This window comes from Leptonychotes weddellii, chromosome 9 (assembly GCF_054177405.1).
Source record: "Leptonychotes weddellii isolate Sample4059 chromosome 9, ASM5417740v2, whole genome shotgun sequence".
NCBI classification, from domain to species: Eukaryota; Metazoa; Chordata; class Mammalia; order Carnivora; family Phocidae; genus Leptonychotes; species Leptonychotes weddellii.
The window spans coordinates 103,680,452-103,704,724 of NC_138377.1; the positions used below are offsets into that span (position 1 = coordinate 103,680,452).

General features: G+C 37.6%; 1 protein-coding gene and 1 pseudogene across 27 annotated transcripts in view; both read left to right on the plus strand.

Moving 5' to 3' along the window:
* NRG4 (neuregulin 4) overlaps nt 1-24,273 on the plus strand; it is a 156,043-nt gene that overhangs the window by 108,187 nt on the left and 23,583 nt on the right. For 22 of the 27 annotated variants that reach the window (XM_081829651.1, XM_081829653.1, XM_081829657.1 and 19 more), the window contains 2 exons: nt 1,691-1,770; nt 2,252-2,317. The exons of 2 other annotated variants lie outside the window; for them this stretch is intronic. In XM_081829651.1, the coding sequence (XP_081685777.1) occupies nt 1,691-1,770; nt 2,252-2,298 (127 nt within the window). In that variant the 3' untranslated portion in view covers nt 2,299-2,317. Of the gene's footprint in view, nt 1-1,690; nt 1,771-2,251; nt 2,318-3,126; nt 9,230-24,273 lie in introns of those variants that run through there. 3 more of the 27 variants (XR_014148137.1, XR_014148139.1, XM_081829655.1) reach the window with 2 other exon arrangements.
* Nucleotides 10,087-16,133, plus strand: LOC145723566 (ATP synthase F(0) complex subunit C2, mitochondrial pseudogene; annotated as a pseudogene).

The following is a 24,273-nucleotide window of genomic DNA, read 5'->3' on the forward strand; positions in this document are numbered from 1 at the left end:
GATGTGGTCCATTTATACAATAGAATATTACTCAGCTGTCAGAAAGAATGCATACCCAACTTTTACATTAACATGGATGGGACTGGAGGAGATTATGCTCAGTGAAATAAGTCAAGGAGAGAAAGTCAGTTATCATATATCACTTATTTGTGGAACATAAGGAATAGCATGGAGGACATTAGGAGAAGGAAGGGGAAAATGAAGGGGAGAAATTGGAGGTGGAGACACACCATAAGAGACTATGGACTCGAGAAACAAACTGAGGGTTTTAGAGGGGAGGGGCATGGGGGGATGGGTTAGCCTGGTGATGGATATTAAGGAGGGCAGGTATTGCATGGAGCACTGGGTGTTATATGCAAACAATGAATCATGGAACACTACATCAAAAACTAATGATGTACTATATGGTGACTAACATAATAAAATTAAATTTAAAAAAAGTAACATCCTTGAACAATTTTCAGATAGAGTTGCAATATGTTTGAAATTGTGTATTTTCCATTTTTGAATGAGAACATAGAGTAATTTTTACATGATTATATGGGCAGACACATGGGTCTGAACAATGCCAAGAGCATAATTAATTTGAAAATGAGTTGGTATTGCTTATAGAATCTACACTTAAGATTTGGGCTCATATGTACTGACCAAGTGAACTGTATTTGTCAGAAAAGTGGTGCTTTCAAGAATGAAACCAAGTCCATTTACTATAATAGTTTTTGTTTCCATTAGTGGTTGTGATTGCATTAACTATGGGCCTTTTGAAATTTAGTAACTAATTAGTGCCATCTTTAAATGATGTCCAAAATGATACCTCACAAATGCTGAAATCTAGGCTAGAATCAATAGTGTTTCATGAGGAGGAACCAGGGTAGTTTTAGAAGACACATTTCATTCTGCTGTTGCAAAATGGTTTTGAATTCGTTTTCATTATTATAAGGTAATTCTCTAGGCACTGAGATATTGGAAAAAAAATAAAGCAAGTTTACATTCCCAAAGCTTGTTTACCAGTAAAAGTAGTTTTTAAAAAACTGTCATGATCATCTGAATACAATTATAACTATATTAATTGGCCAGATGACCAAAAAGATGGATGCAAAATTAGTTTTGTAAATGCCATTAATAGAATAGTGAGTAAACCCATCCCACCTCACAAGGGTCCCAACTAATAATGAAAAACCTCTTTAAAAAGGGCAGGGGCGCCTGGGTGGCTCAGTCAGTTGAGTGTCTGCCTTCCACTCAGGTCATGATCCTGTGGTACTGGGATCAGGCTCCTTGCTCAGTGGGGAGTCTGTTTCTCCTTCTCCCTCTGCCTGCTTCTCATGCTGCTCGTGCTCTCTCTGTCGAATGAATAAAATCTTAGAAAAAGAACATTTAAAAAAATAAGAATAAAAAGGGCAAAAACATTACACTAAACATTTAAACATTACAAAAACATTACATTAGTAACAAAAGCACTCTTATTTTAAAGGAGAAGAACTAAGTACATCATCAGCATCTGAAGTCCCTGTAAATACCTACCTTCTTTGGTGGATTTGTTAAATAATGGGGCATAGTTTTAAGGCAGCCTTGTCAATTTCAGGTAGTTCTGGAGAAGAATATGAACTTCCCAATATTCAAGTTTAAACTTCTTTCTACTTTTCCACTTACCTACTTTTTATTTGTGTGTTTCTTTCCTTTTTACTGTCAGGAAGGGCCACCTTCAGAGGGCCAATTCTGTCCAGTATGATATAAACCTGGTAGAGACAAGCAGTACTGGTGCCCACCACAGTAAGTAAATTCAAAATAAAATGCTCAGTTTAAAGCCCTGGATGAGATTGTTGTTTTACATGTGGGGATTTGGATTTAACCAAAAGGTTGACCCAAGAAAATTTTTGTATGGGCTTTGACATCAACATGGATTTCTTATTAGCAACATGACACTAGTCATCGTTCTTCTTTTTTCCCCAGAGAAAACCATGTTATCTCAATATGTGAAATTATGTTGTTAGCTATAATGTGTTATACATACTGTAAGGGGTTAGTTTCTCCAGAAGTAATTTGAAGTGGACTGGTATATATAGAGGAGGAGCATTTTTTCCTGTAAGGATAGGCAAATATTTGGGAAACTTGGAGACCAATTAATGTTTGAAAAGTATCTTGAGACTTCTATTTCTGGCCAAGATGGAGTAGCAGCGATTGAATTTACCTCCTACCTTAAACAGCAAAAGAAATAAAATGGATATAATACATGAATGGTTATAATACACAGGTTTTCAAGACAGTGGACATCAGGAAACAAAGGATCATGATCCCTGAGAGATGGGAAACAGAAGAGGTGAGCCAGTGATTGCCTCAGGTTATTGCTTTGAAAGAGTTTATAGGATGTGGCACAGGGTGGGGGAACCGAGGCTGAACTTGGTAGACTCCCTGAGTTGAAAAGATAAAACTGCATCTAGATGGTCAGTGAACAGAATATTAGACAAAATAGCTGCACAGAGAGAATTCCAGAGATCTTCAGTTCAAGTATTCAGCTGAGTGTTAGTACATATATAGTAGGAAAATACTTGAGGTTAGGGACAGAAGTACTTGAAAGGATTCGAGGAGTCCCGTACTCACACAGGGCTGGGAAAAATATCTGTTCCCAGTAATAAAACTAAAAAATCCAGTTATTCATGGGGCATTAGAGTATTTCCCCAGTAGAGGGGAATAATTGGCCCTACATTAAGCACTGTTCCAATGCTGCCTAACAAACCTTAAAAGTGAGAACTGAGTCAATTTGTTTCTAAATAACTGCATCCCAGATTAATGTTCAATAAGGCAAAACAAACAAACAAACAAACAAACCAGTACCTAACAGGTACAATTCATTGCCTTGCATCCAGTCAAAAATTACCAACCTGTTGGTTTAACATAACAATGTGATACACCACAATAACAGAATGAAAGATAAAAACCACATGGGCATCTTGATAGATGCAGAAAAAGTAGTTGACAAAGTTCAACATCCATTAATGATAAAAACTCTGAACAAAATAGGTATAGAGGAAATTTCCTCAACATAATAAAGGCTATTTATGAAAATTCCACATCTAGCATCATTATCAATGGGAAAATTTTAAATTATTGTCTCTTGTCCTTTTCCAGTTCAAGGCAAAGATGCTCACTCTCACACTGGAGGTACTAGAAGAGCAACCAGACCTGATGTTTCTTTAAAAATGACATCCAATAAAAAAGGAATAAGTTAAATTATCTCTGTTTACAGATGACATGATTCTATATGTAAAAAACCCTAAATACTCCATTAAAAAACTGTTAGAAGTAATAAATGGCCTCAGTAAAGTTGCAGAATACAAAACTCAACATATAAAATCAGTTGGAATTCTTACGCCAACAGCGATCTATCTGAAAAAGAAGGAAATCAAAACAATCCTATCTATAACATCATCAAAATGATTACTTAGAAATAATTTTATCTTTTTAAAAAATTTATTTTAAAAATTATGTTAGTCCCCATACAGTACATCATTAGTTTTTTGATGTAGTGTTCCATGATTCATTATTTGTGTATTATGACACCTAGTGCCCATTACAACATATGCCCTCCTTAATACCCATCACCGGGCTACTCCATCCCTCCACCCCCCTCCCCGCTGAAACCCTCAGATTGTTTCCTGGAGTCCATAGTCTCTCATGGTTCATCTTTCCCTCCAATTCCCACCCTCACCTTGCTTCAGTTTTCCCTTCCTTCTCTTAATGTCCTCCATGCTATTCCTTATGTTCCGTATATGAGTGAAACCATATGATAATTGTCTTTCTCTGCTTGACTTATTTCACTTAGTATAATCCCCTCCAGATCCATCCATGTTGATGCAAATGGTAGGTATTCATCCTTTCTGATGGCTGAGTAATATTGCATTGTATATATGAACCACATCTTCTTTATCCATTCATCTATTGAAGGATCTCCCTATCTCCTTCCACAGTTTGGCTATTGTGGACATTGCTGCTATGAACATTGGGGTGCAAGTGCCCCTTCTTGTCACTATATCTGTATCTTTGGGGTTAATACCTAATAGTGCAATTGCTGGGACCTAGGGTAGCTCTGTTTTTAACTTCCATACTGTTTTCCAGAGTGGCTATACCAACTTGCATTCCCACCAACAGTGTAAGAGGGTTCCCCTTTCTCCACATCCTCACCAACACTTGTTGTTCCCTGTCTTCTTAATTTTTGCCATTCTAACTGGTGTAAGATGGTATCTCAATGTGGTTTTGATTTGTATGTCCCTAATGGCTAGTGATGTGGAGCATTTTTTCATGTGTCTGTTGGCCATTTGTATGTCTTCTTTGGAGAAGTGTCTGCTCATGTCTTCTGCCCATTTCTTGACTGCATTATTTGTTTTTTGGGTGTTGAGTTTGAGAAGTTCTTTATAAATTTTGGATATCAGCTCTTTATCTGTAGTGTCACTTGCAAATATCTTCTACCATTCTGTGTGTTGCCTCTTTGTTTTGTTGAATGTTTCCTTTGCTGTGCAGAAGCTTTTTATCTTGAAGTCCCAAAAGTTCATTTTTGCGTTTGTTTCCCTTGCCTTTGGAGATGTGTCTTGAAAGAAGTTGCTGTGGCCGATGTCAAAGAGGTTACTGCCTATGTTCTCCTTTAGGATTTTGATGGATTCCTCTCTCACATTGAAGTCTTTCATCCATTTTGAGTTTATCTTTGTGTATGGTGTAAGAGAATGGCCCAGTTTCATTCTTCTGCATGTGGCTGTCCAATTTTCCCAGCACCATTTATTGAAGAGACTGTCTTTTTTTCCATTAGATAGGCCTTCCTGTTTTGTCGAAGATTAGTTGACCATAGAGTTGAGGGTCCATTTCTTGAGACTCTGTTCTGTTCCATTGATCTATGTGTTTGTTTTTGTGCCAATACCATGCTGTCTTGGTGATCACAGTTTTGTAATATAGTTTGAAGTCAGGCAACGTGATGCCCCCAGCTTTGTTTTTCTTTTTCAGTCTTTCCTTGTAGATTCAGGGTCTTCTGGTTCCATACAAATTTTAGGATTGTTTGTTCTAGCACTTTGAAAAATGCCAATTGAGTTTTAATAGGGATGGTGTTGAAAGTACAGATTGCTGTGGGCAGCATAGACATTTTAATAATGTTTATTCTTCCAATCCATGAGCATTGAATGTTTTTCCATCTTTTTGTGTCTTCTTCAATTTCTTTCATAAGTGTTCTGTAGTTTCTAGAGTATAGATCCTTTATCTCTTTGGTTAGGTTTATTCCTAGGTATCTTATGATTTTTGGTGGTATTGTAGATGGAATCGATTCCCTAATTTCTCTTTCTACAGTTACATTGTTAGTGTATGAAAATGCACCTGATTTCTGTGCATTGATTTTGTATCCTGCCACATTCCTGAATTGCTGTATGATTTCTAGTAATTTGGGGGTGGAGTCTTTGGGTTTTCCACATAAAGTATCATGTCATCTGCAAAAGAAAGAGAGTTTGACTTCTTCTTTGCCAGTTTGAATACCTTTTATTTCTTTTTGTTTTCCGATTGCTGTTGCTAGGACTTCCAGTACTATGTTGAACAATAATGGCGAAAGTGGGCATCCTTGTTGTGTTCCTGATCTTAAAGGAAAAGCTCTTAGCTTTTCCCCATTGAGAATGATGTTCGTTGTGGGCTTTTCAGAGATGGCTGTTATGAAATTGAGGAATGTTCCCTCTATTCATATACTCCGAAAATTTTTAATCAGGAAAGAATGCTGTACTTTGTCAAATGCTTTTTTATGCATCAGTTGAGAGGATCATGTGGTTCTTGTCCTTTTTTTAATTAATGTGTTCTATCACATTGATTGATTTGTGAATGTTGAACCACCGTTGTATCCCAGGAATAAATCCCACCTGGTCATGATGCATAAGCCTTTTAATGTACTGTTGGATCCTATTGGCTAGGATCTTGTTGAGAATTTTGGCATCCATATTCATCAGGGATATTGGTCTGTAATTCTCCTTTTTGATGGGGTCTTTGCCTGGTTTTGGATCAGGGTAATGCTGGCCTCATAGAACGAGTTTGGAAGTTTTCCTTCTGTTTCTATTTTTTTGAAACAGCTTTGGCGAATAGGTATTATTTCTTCTTTAAATGTTTGGTAGAATTCCCCTGGGAAGGTATCTGGCCCTGGACTCTTGTTTTTTGGGAGGTTTTTGATCACTGCTTCAATTTCATTACTGGCTATTGGTCTATTCAGATGGTAAATTTCTTCCTGTTTCGGTCTTGGTAGTTTATAGGTTTCCAGGAAGGCTCATCCATTTCTTCCAGGTTGCTTAATTTATGGGCATATAGTTGCTGATAATAATTTCTAGTTGTTTCTATTTCCTTGGTGTTAGTCGTGATCTCTCCCCATTCTTTCATGATTTTATTAATTTGGGTCCTTTCTCTTTTCTTTTGGATAAGTCTGACCAATGGTTTATCGATCTATTAATTCTTTCCAAAAACCAGCTTCTAGTTTCATTGATTTGCTCTACTGTTTTTCTGGTTTCTATTTCATTGATCTCTGTTCTAATCTTTATTATTTCTCTTCTCCTGCTTGGTTTAGGTTTTATTTGCTGTTCTTTCTCCAGTTCCTTTAGGTGTATGGTTAGCTTGTGCATTCAGGATTTTTATACTTTTTGAGTGAGGCTTGGATGGCTATGTATTCCCCCCTTAGGACCACCTTTGCAGTATCCCATAGGTTTTGTACCAAATGTTTTTTCGTTCTCATTGGTTTCCGTGAATTGTTTAAGTTCTTCTTTAATTTCCTGGTTGACCCAAACATTCTTATGCAGGATGGTCTTTAGCTTCCAAGTGTTTGGATTCCTTCCAAATTTTTTCTTGTGATTGAGTTCCAGTTTCAAAGCATTGTCATCTGAAAATATGCAGGGAATAATCTCGGTCTTTTGGTATCTGTTGAGACCTGCTTTGTGACCCAGTATGTGATCTATTCTGGAGAAGGTTTCATGTGCGCTCGAGAAGAATGAGCGTTCTGTTGTATTAGGGTAGAATGTTCTGTATATATCTCTGAAGTCCATCTGGTCCAATGTGTCATTCAAAGCTCTTGTTTCTTTGTTGATATTCTGCTTAGATGATCTGTCCATTGCTGTGAGTGGAGTGTTGAAGTCTCCTACTATTAAAGTATTATTATCAATATGATTCTTTTTTTTTTTTTTGGTTTACCTTTGTCTTATGTAGTTGGCTGCTCCCATGTTGGAGGCATAGATATTTAGATTGTTATATCTTCTTGTTGGATAGACCTTTTAAGAATGATACAGTGTCTGTCTGTATCTCTTACTACAGTCTTTTTTTTTTTTTTAAGGTTTTATTTATTTATTTGACAGAGAGAGACAACGTAAGAGAAAGAACACAAGCAGGGGGAGTGGGAGAAGGAGAAGCAGGCTTCCCGCTTAGCAGAGAGCCTGATTTGGGGCTCAATCCCAGGACCCTGGGATCATGACCTGAGCCAAAGGCAGACGCTTAATGACTGAACCACCCAGGCGCCCCTCTTACTACAGTCTTTAGCTTAAAATCTAATTTGTCTGATATGAGAATTGCTACCCCAGCTTTCTTTTGAGGTCCTTTGGCATGAAAAATGTTTCTCACTTTCAGTCTGGATGTATCTTTAGGTTCAAAATGAGAAAACATATCTTATCTTTTATGATAATAATCATAAAGATAGGATTTTAGTGCTGTCATGTTTTCCGTGAAATCCGTTTCTATAGATTGTCTCTGTAAATTTCTGGTCCATATTACTCTTCGGGTCTTTCTTCTTTTATAGAATCCCCCTTAATATTTCTTGCAGGGCCAGCTTGGTGGTCACATATTCTTTCAGTTTCTGCTGGTCCTCAAAGTTCCTTGTCTTTCCATCCATTCTGATGCCTGCATGGTCTTCTCATTTAGTATCCTGAATATGTCTTGCTGCCCTTTCTGGCTTGCTACGTCTCTGTGGACAGGTTTGTCATTATTCTGATGTTCCTCCCTATGTATGTAAGAAATCTCTTCCCCCAGCTGCTTTCAGGATTACTTCCTTGGTTCTAAGATTTGCAAGTTGTACAATTATATGTCGGGGCACTGATTTATTCACATTGATCTTGGGAGGGGTCCTCTCTGCCCCTTGGACACGAATGCTTGTTTCTTCCCCAGATTAGGAAAGTTCTCAGCTACAATTTGCTCAAATATATCTTCTAGACCTCTCTCTCTCTCCATCCCCTCAGGGATCCCAATAATTCTGACATTGGAACATTTCATTGTGTCATTAATCTCTCTCAGTTTGATCCCTTGGGTTTTAAGCTGTTTTTTCCATGCCTCCTCAGTTTCCTTCTTTTCTATCATCTTATCTTTAGCTCATTAATTTGTTCTTCTGCGTTGTTTACCCTGGCAGTCAGAGTATCCAGTTTTTTTTTTTTTTTAAGATTCTGTTTATTTTAGAGAGGGAGAGTGCACACACAAGCGGGGAGGGGAGAGGGAGAAGCAGACTCCCCGCGGATCAGGCAGCCTGATGTGGGACTTTATCCCAGGGCCCTGGGATCACGACCTGAGCCGAAGGCAGATGCTTAACTGACTGAGCCACCAAGCCATCCCCAGAGTATCCAGTTTAGACTGCGTCTCATTCATAGCATTTTTAAGTTCGGCCTTATTAGATCACATTTCTGCCCTTAGAGATTCTATATTATTGCTAATGGTTTTCTCAAGGCTAGATATCTACTTCATAATTGCTACTCTGAAGTCTAACTCTGACATCTTGCCTATATCCATAGCCATTAGGTATGTGAAAGAGGCCATAGTCTCTGATTCTTTTCTTTTTTGGGGGGGGTTCCTCCCCTTAGTCATTCTGTTGAGGGGTGGTTGAGGGAATGTACAGAGTCCAAAGTATTAACCATGACTGAAACAAGATGCACCTGTTTTATAGGGACCCTATGGTTGTCGTCCTCTTGTTCTTCCGGCCTGTCTTCTGGGGGAGGGGCCTGCCACAATTTTACTCAGGCAACCCTGCTTGGGCAGAGTTTCCCTAGGGCTCAGTGAAAACCATTTTTTTTTTTGTTTTTTTTGTTTTTTTAAAGATTTTATTTATTTATTTGAGACAGAGAGAATGAGAGACAGAGAGCACGAGAGGGAGGAGGGTCAGAGGGAGAAGCAGACTCCCTGCCGAGCAGGGAGCCTGATGCGGGACTCGATCCAGGGACTCCAGGATCATGACCTGAGCCGAAGGCAGTCGCTTAACCAACTGAGCCACCCAGGCGCCCCTGAAAACCGTTTTTTTGTGCCTCTGTTCTCTGGTGGCTTTCCCTGGCGGCTTTCCGTGTCTCTTCTGAGAGTCAAAGCACAAATGACCACACCCAAACCTCTGTCCCAGAGCAGAGAAATCGTAGTCTGTTCTTCACTGAGCTCCTCAGGACATACAGTCTCTGTTTCTCTCTGTGCTGCCAAAACTGCAGCCTCTCTGATTGTGTGCCCCACGGCAACTCTCCCAGAGTTCGATCCCTGGGCTGGGCATGTCTCTGCCCTTTGTGCTTCTAAAACCGTGAGCCAGCCCTGGTTCACACACGTGCACCCGTAGCTCTTGGATCCTGTCTGGGGTCTGGACTAAAGTCCTTTCTCTACTGCTACCAGTCTGTGAGTCTGTGCCCGATCCCCAGCATGGGACGCTTTTGCACTCCAGTGTTATATCACCTTCCCAGCTCCAGCTTATTGTGTCTCCCTCCCCCTTCTGTTTATCTTCTGGTATCTGCCCACAGAGTCTTGGCTCTGCCCTTCATACCTCGAGACCACAGGAGATTTTCTGCTTGTAGAGATCCAGATATATATTCTTAACATCTCAGGCTGATTTCTTGGGTGTTCAGAATGGTTTGGTAGATACCCAGCGAAATTCAGGGGACCGGTTGAAATAGGGTCCCCTACTCCTCCACCATCTTCTGTGCTCTGTGAGAAATAATTTTAAACAAGGAGGTCAAAGATCTGTACATTGAAAACTATAAAACATTTATAACAAATCCAAAACACAAAAAAATTGGAAGATTTCCCATGTTCATGGATGAGAAAAATTAATTAATATTAATATTAATTAATTTTAATAAATGTCCATACTGCCCAAAATGATGTAATGCAATTACTATCAAAATTTCAATGGCATTTTTCACAGAAATAGAAAACAATTCTAAAATTTGTATGGAAGCACAGAAGACCCTGAATAGGCAAAGCAATCTTGAGGAAGCAGAGGAAGGTTGGAAGCATTACACTTTCTGCCTTTAAATTAATTTACAAAGCTATTATAATTAAAACAGACACACAGACCAATGTAGCAGAATCAAGAGCCCAAATATAAATCAAGCACGTATAATCAATGAATTTTTTTCAAAGTCTTTATTCAGATTCCTGTTAGTTAAAATACAGTGTAATATCAGTTTCAGGTGTGCAATATAGTGATTCAACACTTACATCCAGTACCTGGTGCTTATCACAACAAGGGCTCTCTTTAATCCCCATCACCTATTTAACCCATCCTGCCACCCACCTCCCCTCTCTCTGGCAATCCTCAGTTCTCTATAGTTAAGAGTCTGTTTCTTGGTTTGCCTCTTTTCTCTCTTATCTCTATGATCGTTTCTTTTGTTTCTTAAATTCCACATATGAGTGTAATCATATTGTATTTATCTTTCTGTGACTGACTTCTTTTGCTTAGCATACTTTCCAGCTCTATCTGCATTGTTGCAAATGGCAAGATTTCATTCTTTTTTATGGCTAATATTCCATTATAAATTTTATATATATATATACACACACACATACATACATACATATATATATACATACCACTTTTTTATCCATTCTTCAGTCGATGGACACTTAGGCTGTTTCCATAATTTGGCTATTGTAGATAATGCTGCTATAAACATTGGGGTGCATCTATCTCTTTGAATTAGTGCCTTTGTATTCTTTGGGTAAATACCTAGTCGTGCAATTGGTGGATTGTAGGGTAGTTCTATTTTAAACTATTTTTTTTTTTTTAGAAATGGGGAAGGGGCAGAGGGAGAGGCAGAGAATCTTAAGCAGGGTCCACACCCAGTGCAGAGCCCAACATGGGGCTTAATCTCACAACCCTGAGATCATGACCTGAGCTGAAATCAAGAGTCGGATGCTTAACCAACTAAGCCACTCAGGTGACCTGTAGTTTTTTTTTAACATTCTGAGGAACCCCCATAATGTTTTCCACAGTGGCTGCACCAGTTTGCATTCCCACCAACTGTGCAGGAGGGTCCCCCTCTGTCCACATTCTCACCAACACCTGTTTTTTCTTGTGTTTTTTTTTTAATTTAAATTCAATTAGCCAACCTATAGTACATCATTAGTTTCAGATATAGAGTTCAGTAATTCATCAGTTGCATATAACACCCAGTCCTCATCACATCATGTGTCCTCCTTAATGCCCATCACCCAATTACCCCATCCCCCCATCCACCACTCCTCAAGCAACCCTCAGTTTGTTTCCCAGAGTCAAGAGTCTCTCATGGTTTGTCTCCCTCTCTGATTTCTTCCCAATTTTCCCTCCCTTCCCCTATCATCCTCTGTGCTGTTTCTTATATTCCACATATGAGTGAAATCATAAGATAATTGTCTTTTTCTGATTGACTTATTTCACTTAGCATAATACCCTCCAGTTCCAACCACGTCAGTGTAAATGTTAAGTATTCATCCTTTCTAATGGCTGAGTAATATTCCATTGTATATATGAACCACATCTTCTTTATCCATTCATCTGTTGAAGGGCATCTCAACTTCTTCCACAGTTTGGCTATTGTGGACATTGCTGCTAAACATCGGGGTGCGGGTGCCCCTTTGGATCACTGCATTTGTATCTTTGGGGTAAATACCTAGTAGTGCAATTGCTGGGTCATTAGGGTAGCTCTATTTTTAACTTCTTGAGGAACCTCCGTACTGTTTTCCGGAGTGGCTGAATCTTGTGTTGTTAAATTTACCCATTTTGACAGGTGTAAGTTGATATCTCATTGTTGTTTTGATTTCTATTTCCCTGATGATGAGTGATGTTGAGCATCTTTTTATGTGTCTGTTGGCTATCTGTATGTCTTCTTTGGAAAAATGTCTATTCATGTCTTCTATCCTTTTTTAAATTGGATTATTTGTTTTTTGGTTGTAGAGTTTTATAAGTTCTTTATATATTTTGGATAGTAATCCTTTATCAGATATGTCATTTCAGATATCTGTTCCCATTCTGTATGTTGCCTTTTAGTTTTGTTGTTTGTTTCCTTTGCTGTGTAGAAGAAGCTTTTTATTTTGATGAAGTCCGTATAGTTTATATTTGCTTTTGTTTCCCTTGCCTCAGGAGACATATCTAGGAATGAGTTGCCATGGCCGATGTCAAAGAGGCTACTGCCTGTGATCTCCACTAGGATTTTTATGATTTTAGGTCTCACATTTAGGTCTTTAATCTACTTTTTGTTTATTTTTATGTATTGTGTAAGAAAGTGCTCTAGATTCATTGTTTTACATGATGTTGTCCAGTTTTCCCAAAACCATTTGTTGAAGAGACTATTTTTTTTCCATTGGATATTCTTCCCTGCTTTCTTAAAGATTAATTGACCATATATTTGTGTGTTTATTTCTGGGTTTTCTATTCGTTTCTATTGATCTATGTGTCCTTTTTTTGTGCCAGTACCATACTTTTTTTTTTTTTTTTAAGATTTTATTTATTTTTCAATGGAGGGAGAGAGACAGCGAGAGAGGGAACACAAGCAGGGGGAGTGGGAGAGGGAGAAGCAGGCTTCCCGCTGAGCAGGGAGCCCGATGTGGGACTTGATCCCAGGACCCTGGGATCATGACCTGAGCCGAAGGCAGATGCTTAACAACTGAGCCACCCAGACGCCCGCCAGTACCATACTGTTTTGATCACTACAGCTTTGTAATATAAGTTGCAGTCCGGAATTGTGATGCCACCAGCTTTGCTTTTATTTTTCAAGGTTGCTTTGGTTATTTGGGGTCTTTTGTTTCCATATGAATTTTAGGATCGTTTCTTCTAGCTCTGTGAAAAATGCAGGTGATAATTTGATGGGGATTACATTAATTGTGTAGATTGCTTTGGCTAGTGTAGATATTTTAACAGTATTTGTTCTTCTGATCCATGAGCATGGAATATCTTTCCATTTGTTTGTGTCATCTTCAGTTTCTTGCATTAGTGCTTTATAGTTTTCAGAGTACAGGTCTTTCACCTGTTTGGTTAGATTTATTCCTAGGTATCCTAGGTATCTTACTGTTGTTTGTACAGTTGTAAATGGGGTTGATTCCTTAATTTCTCTTCCTGCTTCTTCTTATTTCTCTTTCTTTCTTTCTTTCTTTCTTTTTTGAAAGAGAAAGAGCATGCAAGCTTGGGAGAGGGGCAGAGGGAGAGGAAGAGAGAGAATCTTAAGCAGGCTCCATGCTGATGTGAGGCTTGAGATCATGACCTGAGCTGAAATCAAGAGTGAGACACTTAACTGACTGAGCCACACAGGCATCCCATCTGCTGCTTCATTACTGGTGTATAGAAATGCTACAGATCTCTGTATGTTGATTTTCTATCCTGCAACCTTACTGAATTCATGTATCAGTTCTAGCAATTTTTTTTGGTGGAGTCTTTTGGGTTCCTATATAGAGTATCATGGGACTGACACATCAGATTAAAAGTTTCTGCACAACAAATGAAACAGGCAACACTATGAGAATAAAACATAAGGAGTGGGAGAAAAGATTTGCAAGCCATACATCTGATAAGGGGTTAAACCCCACATTCTACAACTCAATAGCAAAAAAATCACGTAATCCAATTTAAAAATGGTGTCCTTCAACATGCTTAGTTCTTCTGTCTGTGAGGAAAATGTATGTGGAATGCCATTTTGTCCCTATTATTCTAGATTAATAAAACATTAAAATAACTGTATCTCTCTGTCTTTGCTGCACAAGGAGAAGCTCTCCTGCCACAGCCCCTCATCCCCTGAAAATGTACACCTGCACAATGTTTTTTTCCACTCCCTTCTTGGTCAGGAGCACCTCTCAGCTGTTGAGTCAATCACTGTCTTCAGCAGTGCTATAACTACCAGAGACACTGACAAATGAGAGCTTCAGCATGTTGGCAGTCCCATATCCCCTGACCTCACTTATACCTAGGCACAGTTTCCAAATCAGTACCATTTCATGGGACATTGACACAGCAGCCAACTTCACTGGGGCTAGGGCTGCCCTGGTAGGAATGACTGGCTCTAGGGCTAGAATTGGGACTGTGTTTGGGAGTTTCATTATTGATTATACCAGGAACCCTTCTCTGAAGCAGCAGCTCTTCTCCCACACCATTTTGTCTTTGTCTTAGAGGCCATGAGGTTCTTTTGCCTGATGGTGGCCTTTCTCATCCTCTTCACCATGTGAAGGAGCCACCTCTACCTCTTATAGGTCTTTTTCCTGTTTCATCTGCTTTGCATGGTCCTTTTCTTGTACCTCCCCCGGCCAAGTGGGGAAAGTGGTTGGCTTAGGGAAAACAAATACTGTATTCATAAGAAATAATAAAATAATAAAATAACTGTTTATGAAATAGTCATGCATAGGGATTTAAATGTAGGACTTCTTATGAGTTAATCACAGGTGTTTTGTTTTAAGAGGTTTAAATATTCTTCTCTCTTTACTGAGTGTCATAGAACTAATTGCATCTTAATACAGAGCCTATGAAGGAGACCAAAAACAAAACAAAAGCAAACAAAACTTTCCAGACTTAATCCAATTTTTTTCCCCTTTGTAAATGTGACCCAAAAAAAAAAAAAAGTGTGCAACGATCCTGACTAGACATTTTTTTTTTTTAAAGAAGACATATGAATGGCTGACAGGTGTATGAAAGGTGCTCAACATCACTAATCATGAGGGAAATGCAAATCAAAACCACAGTGAGATATCATACCTATTTGGATGGCTATTATAAAAAGATAAAAGATATGTGTTGTTAAGGATGTGGAGAAAAGGGGACCCTTGTACACTGTTAGTGAGAATGTAAATTGGCTCCATCATTATGGAAAACATTATGAAGTCTCCTCAAAAAATTAAAAATAGGACTGTAGTGTAATGCAGCAATTCTTCTGGGTATGTATGCAAAAGGAAATGAAATCAATACCTCAGGGGATGGCTGTGCTCCTGTGTTTATTGCATCATTATTCACAATACTCAAGATACAGAAAAAAAAAAAACAAACCCTAAGTTTCCATTGACAGATGAATGGATAAAGAAATAGTAGCATATATATACATGGAATATTATTCAGCCTTTAAAAAGAAGTTCCTGCCATTTATGACAACTTGGATAGACCTGGAGGACATGTGCTAACTAAAATAAGCCAGCCAGAAAGAAAAATAGTACATGATCTCACTTACATGTAAAATATACCAAAAAAGTTGCATACATGCAGAGAGTAGAAGAATGGTAATTACCAGGGGTGAGGAGGTTGGGGAAATAAGGAGATGTTGGTCAAAGGGTAAAAAGTTTCAGTTGTAGGATAAATAAGTTGAGAAGTCTAATATACAAGTATGATGACTGTAGTTAGTAATACTGTATTTTATATTGGAAGATTGCTAAGGTGTAGATTTCAGGTGATATCACCACAAAGAAAAAATGCTAACTGTGTGAGGAGATGAATGTATAATTAGCTTGACTTTAGTAATCATTTTCCTACATATATGCATATCAAAATATGCTGTATTATCTTAAATATATGAATTTTTTATTAAAAATAAATGTAATACAGTCAGGGATAGCTTAAAAAGAAAATGAGCAACCTGCAAAGAAGTAGGAAATGTGTTCAAAATAAGAAAAATTAATAAATTGAAACTGATCCAGAACTATTACAAATCTTAGAATTAGCAGGCAAGTGCATTAAACAGTTATTATAAATGTATCCCATGTATTCAAAAGTTAAGTGGGGATATGGAAGATATACATTTAGAAAAATTAAATTGAACTTCCAGAGATGAAAATAGTGAATGGTATTATCATCAGATTACACACTATAAAAGAAAAGATTGGTGGACTTGAATATACAGTAATAGACTATTAAAATTTTTTAAAAAGATTATATTTATGTGTCAGAGAGAGAGAGCACGAGCACAAGCGGGAGGGGGCGGGGGGGGCAGGCAGAGTGAGAAGCAGGCTCCCAGGGAGGCTGATGCAGGATCATGACCTGAGCCGAAGGCAGATGGTTAACCAACTGAGCCACCCAGGAGTCCAAAACTATTAAAAAATTTTTAATGAACATTATGTGATGCTATGTAACAACTTTAGGTGGCATAATATAGGGCTAATTGGAGTTGCTGAGGAGACAAGAGACAAGAGGGGATAGAAAAAATATTTGCCAAAAGGTGTGAAAGGCCTATGAACTGAAAACTAAAATATTGTTGATAGAAGTGAAAGCAAGAGCTAAATAAATGGTGTGATATACTGTGTCCATGATTTTGTAAAACTCAATATTGTTAAGGTGTCAGTTCTCAAATTGACCTAAAGATGCAATGTTATACCAATCAAAATCCTGGCAAGTGTGTGTTTGTAGAAATTGACAAACTAATTATAAAATTCCTATGGAAATGCAAAGGATCTAGAATCGCAACAGCAGTTTTGAAAAAAAAAATGGGGATGCTTCATACTGTCTTACTACATCTTACTACAAAGCTACAGTAATCAAGACACTGTGCTATTGGCATGAAGATAAGAGAAATGGATCTAGAAATAAACAACTAATTTCAACAAAGGAATCAAGGCAGTTCAGTATGGAAAGGATAGTCTTTCCAACAAATTATGCTGGGACAGTTGGATAGCCACATGTAAAAAGATGAATTTAGATCCTTACTGTACACAAAAAATAACTCAAAATGGATGTAAATGTAAGAGCTAAAACTATAAAACTCTAAAAAGAAAGCTTAGAAGAAAATTCTTTTTTTTTTTAAAGATTTTATTTATTTATTTGAGAGAGAGAGAATGAGAGAGAGCACATGAGAGGGGGGAGGGTCAGAGAGAGAAGCAGACTCCCTGCCGAGCAGGGAACCCGATGCGGGACTCGATCCAGGGACTCCAGGATCATGACCTGAGCCGAAGGCAGTCGCCTAACCAACTGAGCCACCCAGGCACCCTTAGAAGAAAATTCTTAAAAGAAAACTTAGAAAGTCCTTGTGACATTAGATTAAGCAAAATTTTAGCTTATGTATGAAAAACACAATTGATTAAAAAAAATTGGACTTCATTATTGGACCATAACTTGGACTTCATTTAGTGCTTCAAAATAGACCTTTATAAATATGAAAAGACAAGCCACTAACTAGGAGAAAGTATTTACAAATCATGTATCTAATAAATGACTTGTATCCAGAGTACATAAAGAATTCTTTCAACTCAATAAGAAAGAGGCACTCCAATTAAGATTTGGGCAAAATATTTGAATTGACATTTTACCAAAGAAAATATACAAATGGCTAATAAGCACACATAAAGATACTTGACATTGTTAGTCATTAGGGAGATGGAAGTTATTATTAGCACTGTTATAATAAAAAAAAATGTTAACTAGTGGTGAGGATGTGGGAAAGCTGGAATACGTAGCTGATGGGAATTAAAAATGGTGTAGCCACTTTGAAAAACTGTTTGGCTGTTTCTTAAAAGAGTTAATATGTAGGGGCCCCTGGGTGGCTCAGTTGGTTAAGCGTCTACCTTTGGCTCAGGTCATGATCTTGGGGTCCTGGGATCAAGCGCAACATTGGGCTCCCTGCTCAGTGGGGAGTCTGTTCTCTCTCTGCCCCTCCCCCTGCTTGTGCTCTCTCTCTCTCTCTCTCAAATAAATAAATAAAATCTTAAAAAAATTTTTTTTGAAAAAAAGTTAATATATAAATTTATCATATACCCATCAATCCCTTCCCAAGACAACTACCCAAAATAAATGAAAACATATGTCCACACAAAGACTTGAATATGAATTTTCATAGAGGCATTTTTCATAATCAAAACTGGAAATAATCCAAATGTCCATCAATTAGATAAGTAGATAAATATAGTATATCCATAAAATGAATACTGTTCAGCTAAAAAAAGGAACAAAGTACTGACACATAGTATAACATGGATAAATCTTCATTATACTAAGTGATGCCAGCTGCAAAAGACCACAAATTGATATGCTTACATTTATATTAATATATATGCTACAACATGGACAAACCTTGAAGATACTATGCAAGTGGTTACCCAGGGTAGTAGGTTGGAATGGGAAGTGACTGCAAATGGGCATGAGAGATCTTTTTAGGGTGATAATATTATTCTATAAGTGGATTGTGGTGATGTACAACTGTAAATTATTAAAATTTGTTGAATTGTATACTTTTTAAAAAAAAGATTTATTTTAGAGAGAGCATGAGCAGGGGGAGGGGCAGAGGGAGAGAGAGAATCCTCAAGCAAATTCCCTGCTGAGTGTGGAGCCAGACTTGGGCGCTATCTCATGACCCTGAGATTATAACCTGAGACAAAACCAAGAGTCCAGCCACTTAACCAAATGAGCCACCCACGTTCCCCAAATTGTATACTTTAAAAAGGTGAATTTATGAGATGTAAATTATACGTCTGTAAAGCTGTTTTTAAAAAGCCAGTCAGCTTTTCAACAAATGGTGCTGGGAAAAGTGGATAGGGATGAATGAAGTAGGACTCTTACCTGGATAAAGATCTAAACATAAGAACTAAAAAACTATAAAACTCTGAGAAGCAATCATAGAGGGAAAGCTTCATGAAATTAGATTTGGCAATGATTTCTTAGAAATCACAGTGAAGTCACAGGCAACAAAATAAAAATTAGATAAATTGGACTTCATTTAAATTAAAAATTTTATGCATCAAAGGACATTATCAACAAAGTACAATTGCAACCCACATAATGGGAGAAAATATTTATAAATCATTTATCTGATAAGGAATTAATATCCATTACATATAGAACTCCTAAAACTCAACAAGTAAACAACATAATTAAAAAATGGACAAAGGACTTGAGTAGACATTTGTCCAAAGATACACAGATGGCCAAAAAGCACATGAAAAAATGCTCAATATCACTAATCATTGGGGAAATGCAAATCTAAACCATGAGATACTACTCCACACCTATTGGGATGGCTATTACCAAAAAAAAAGAAAAAAAAAAAAAGCAGAAAACAAGTGTTAGCAAGGATGTGAAGAAACGAACTTTTGTGTGTTGTTGGTGGGAATGTAAAATGGTGCAGCCACACTAGAAAACAGTAAATCAGTACCTCAAAAAACTGAACATAGAATTACCTTGTGATCCAGCAATTCTAATTCTGGGCATATACACTAATAACTGAAAGCAAGGACTTAAATCGATATTTGTACACCAGGGTTCATAGAAACATTATTCATAATAGCTAAAAGGTGGAACTCACCCAAATGTCCATTCAATGATTGATAAACACAATGTGGTATACCCATACAGTGGAATATTATTTAGTTTTAAAGAAGGAATGATACTCTGATACCTGCTAAATCATGGATGATCCTTTAAGACATTATGGTAAGTGAAAAAAAAAAGAAAAAGACATTATGGTAAGTGAAATAGGCCAGACACAAAAGATAAGTACTGTATGATTCCACTTATATGAGATCTCTAGAATAATCAAATTTATAGACAGAAAATAGAATGGTAGTTACTAGGGACCGAGAATAAAATAGGGAGTTAGTACTTAATGAGTACAGTTTCAGTAGAGGTTGATGAAAAAGTTCTAGAGATGGATGGTGGTAATGATTGCACAACAGTGTGGATGTACTAAATGCCACTGAGCTGCACACTTTAAAACAATTCAAACAGTAAATACTTTCAGATATATATCACAAGAAGGCAGACTGAAAGAGATGCCATTATTAAGTGATGCTATGAGATGTTGAATTTTAATATGCTCAAAATTATCACTTGAGTTATCAAGAGCTTGAGATGTGCTTCTGTACTTTATAATTGAGTAAAATGTGTTTTAATGGTTTGGTAAGTGTGTTGTTCTTTGCTATTTTTGTAATGATGATGTCTGGAACCACATTCAATTGTGAAGTTTCATCAAGAAATTCACCTTCGGGGCACCTGGGTGGCTCAGATGGTTAAGCATCTGCCTTCGGCTCAGGTCATGGTCCCGGGGTCCTGGGATCGAGCCCCACATCGGGCTCCCTGCTCGGTGGGAAGCCTGCTTCTCCCTCTCCCTCTCCTCCTGCGTGTGTTCCCTCTCTCACTGTGTATCTCTCTGTCAAATAAGTAAATAAAATCTTAAAAAAAAAAAAAAACTCACCTTGACCTTATTCAGTTTATCAGCTACCATCTGATACATTTGTTTATTAAGTAAACTCACAGCCTGCAGTCCTACCATGCATTTAGATTGTAATTATGTATCATCTCTATTGCAGTAATCCTCCGGTTCTGAAAGTACAGTTCATCAAATGGAAAGAAAGCAGTGTAATGATATAATCATGATATCATAGTATCAGATGCCTATACATGCCAGGCACTGTGGCTTCTATGTTGCTTCATACAAATCTTAACTCCTATTGTGAGGCAGGTGGTGGTATTCTCATTCTATGAAAGAGAAAATAGGCAGTGAGGAAAGGCAGGGACACTTATTTTTGTGAGACCTGAATGGGGGTGCTGATGCAACACTTCTGTGTTCTGATGAGCATTGTAGGCAGGGTGCTGGCTTGTTTTAGATGTACTAGGCTAGTTTACCTCAACCCTCACCTCCCAAACAGAAGGGGTGGGTTTATAAATGTGAATAATATTAGATATATTGGTGGATGTGCATATAAAGAAAAACTGAGATGGAGAAAATATTTTAGTTATTTTTTAAAAAGATTTATTTGAGAGAGAGAGCATGAGGTGGGGGGTAGAGGGAGAGGGAGAAGCAGATGTCCCGCTGAGCAGGGAGCCCAATGTGGGGCTCCATCCCAGGACTCCGAGATCATGACCTGAGCCAAAGGCAGATGCTTAACTGACTGAGCCACCCAGGTGCCCTGAAATATCTTAGTTCTTATTTTCCATAAGTCATAGAGAACACAGAAGAAATATCAAACTGAACCAAATCTTTCCTTGTTTGTCAAAAAGGCATAAAATGAAATACCGTAAGGTAAAAGAGATTAAAAGGTTTAATCCTTCTTTCTTCTCTAAAAAATGACCTAAGTTGTCATACTATGAAATGTTCTGTTCTGCTGTAAGGTATGCATGTTTTCCATAACATATTTTATTGGTTCATGTACTACTGGTAAATTGGGAATGATATCAATCCTGTGTGGAAGTTGCACTGATTCAAACATCATTTTTACAGTAAGCTAATGTGTTAAAGCAAAGAGAGGCAAACTTTCTTATAACTAAAGAGATGAACGCTTAGCAATATATGAAGACTCTAAGAAAAAAGATGAAAGTCCTTTAAGTGCAGGGAATGGCTAGTTTAGTGGCTTCAAAAACCACCTAATTTTTCACTATGCTAGGCTGTATGGGGAAGCTGCAAGTGCAGATAAGCTATGAAGACTTTTCACCTGGTGATTAGAAAAAGAGCATATATTAAGAAGGCTACCTCTAGATCATATTTTTAATATTAATGAAATGGTTTCTAATAAAAGTAATTGATTTTAAGAACCTATATCTGAAAAGAAGAAACAGAAGCCCACAGCTTTGTGCAAAAGATAGATCAACTAATTCTCAGTGCAGATAATCGTAGATATTTAGGATAACTGTTTTGGTTACCACTTATGTTACAAAGTTCCAAACCTATTTTCTTCATGAGGCTTTTAACTATCAGGGCATGATTTTCTTTCTTCTTATTAGGGACAATATAAAGAATTCATTAGGCCAGAACAGTTTCTTCAGGCAGCTGTTTCCAACTGTAAAGTTACCCTGGGGGCACGTGGATGGCTCAGTCAGTTAAGCGTCTGCGTTCGGCTCAGGTCGTGATCCCAGGGTACTGGGATGGAGCCCTGCATCAGGCTCTCTGCTCAGCGGGAGGTCTGCTTCTCCCTCTCCCTCTGCCCCCTCCGCCTGCTCGTGCTCTGTCTCTCTCTCTCCCTGTCTCTCTCAAATGAATAAATTAAAAAAATCTTAAAAAAAAAATCTGTCTATAAACATAATTCAAATACTTTGCTATATGTACTATACCCTAATTTAAAAAAATAATACAGAGGGGTGTCTGGGTGGCTCAGTCAGTTGAGTGACCAACTCTTGGTTTCAGCTTAGGTCATGATCTCAGGGTCCTGGAATTGAGCCCCACATTGGGCTCTCTGCTCATCTGGGAGCCTACTTCTCCCTCTGCCTGCCACTCCCCCTGCTCGTGCTCTCTCTCTCTCTGTCAAATAAATAAATAAAATCTTAAAAAAAGAGTTACTCTGAAATATAAAGAAAGTAATAGTGACTTTCAGGAAGTATGAAAATAAAGTGTAGAGTAATCTGGAACCATGGGTGTTCTGAACACCTAAAATCTGGAGCTAGCAAATAGTTGAGGTAGAAGAGCAAACACAGGTCAAATGTACCAGCCCATCTGTTAACTATTTCCTCTTCAAGCCAATTTCTGCACGTCCTTGCAATTATTGTTTTTGTTGTTATTAATAGCCATCCTAATGGGGGTGAAATGGTATCTCATGGTGGTTTTTTTTTAATGTTTAAGTCTATTTTATTTTATTTTTTAGGTTTTTATTTAAATTCAGTTAGTTAACATACAGTGTAATACTAGTTTCAGGTGTACTAAATCTCATGCATCCACATTTCCATACAACACCTGGTGCTCATCACAACATGTGCACTCCTTAATTCCCATCTCATGGATTTAATTTACATTTCCCTAATGATTAATGATGTTGAACATCTTTTCATGTGCTTGTTTGCCATCTGTATATCTTCTTTGAATACCTTTCTATTCAAGTCTTGCACATTTTTGAATTGGGTTGTCTTTTGTGGTTGCATTTTAGTTTTTTATTATATTTTGGATATTAATTTCTCATCCGATAAGTGATATACAGCTATTCTCTCGCTTTTTCACTTTGGTGTGAGTGTCCTTTGTACATAAAAGTTTTAAATTGTGATGAAATCTAACTTGTCCATCCTTTTGATACTTGTGACATTGGCATCATATCCAAGAAATCATTGCCAAACACATTGACCTGAAGCTTTTCCTGTTTTCTTCTAATAGATTTGTAGGTTAGGTCTTGCATTTAGGTCTTTGATCCATTTTTTTATTCAAGTATAATTAACATACAGTGTTAGTTTCAGGTGTATAGTATAATAATTCAAATATTCTACATGCTTCTCAGTGCTCATCAAGATAAGTGTACTCTTTATCCCCTTTATCTGTCTCACCCATTTCCTCACCCTCCTCTCTTCTGGCAACCACCAGTTCTCTGTATTTAAGAGTCACTTTTCTGTTTGTCTCATTTTTTAAATTCCACATATGAGTGAAATCATATGGTATCTTCTCTGACTTATTTCCTTTAGCATTATACCCTCTAACTCCATCCATGTTGCAAATGGCAAGATTTTATTTGTTTTTATGGCTCAGTAACCTTCCATGATATATATTACACACATACATACAAAAAAATGTATGTATATCTTCTTTATTCATTCATCTGTCCATGGACACGTGGGTTACGTCCCTATCTTGGCTATTATAAATAATGCTGGAGTAAACATAGGGGTACATACATCTTTTCAAACTAGCATTTTCATTTTCTTGGGTAAATACCTAGTAGTAGAATTACTGGGTAATATGGTAAGTCTATTTTTAATTTTTTGAGGAACCTTTATACTGTTTTCCACATTGACTGCACCAATTTGCATTCTCACCAACAATGCACAAGAGTTCTTTTTCTCCACATCCTCGCCAACACTTGTTATTTCATGTTTTTGATTTTAGTGATTCCTGACTGGTGTGAGGTGATATCTCCTTGTTTTTTGTTTTTGTTTTTGCTTTTTTTAATATATGGACATTTATTTGCAAAAAAAAATAGGTATAGCCAAGTGTTAACAATGGCAATCTCAAGAAGGTTGGATTACAGGGACTTCCACAGTCTACACTCTCTAATATTTACTGCTGCTTGTTATATTTCTCTTTCTCCACCATCAGTCTCCTTGTGGTTTTGATTTGCATTTCCCAGATGATGAGTGTTATTGAGCATCTTTTCATGTGTCTCTTGGCCACCTGTATGTCTTTTTTGGAAAAAAATGTCTATTCAGTTCCT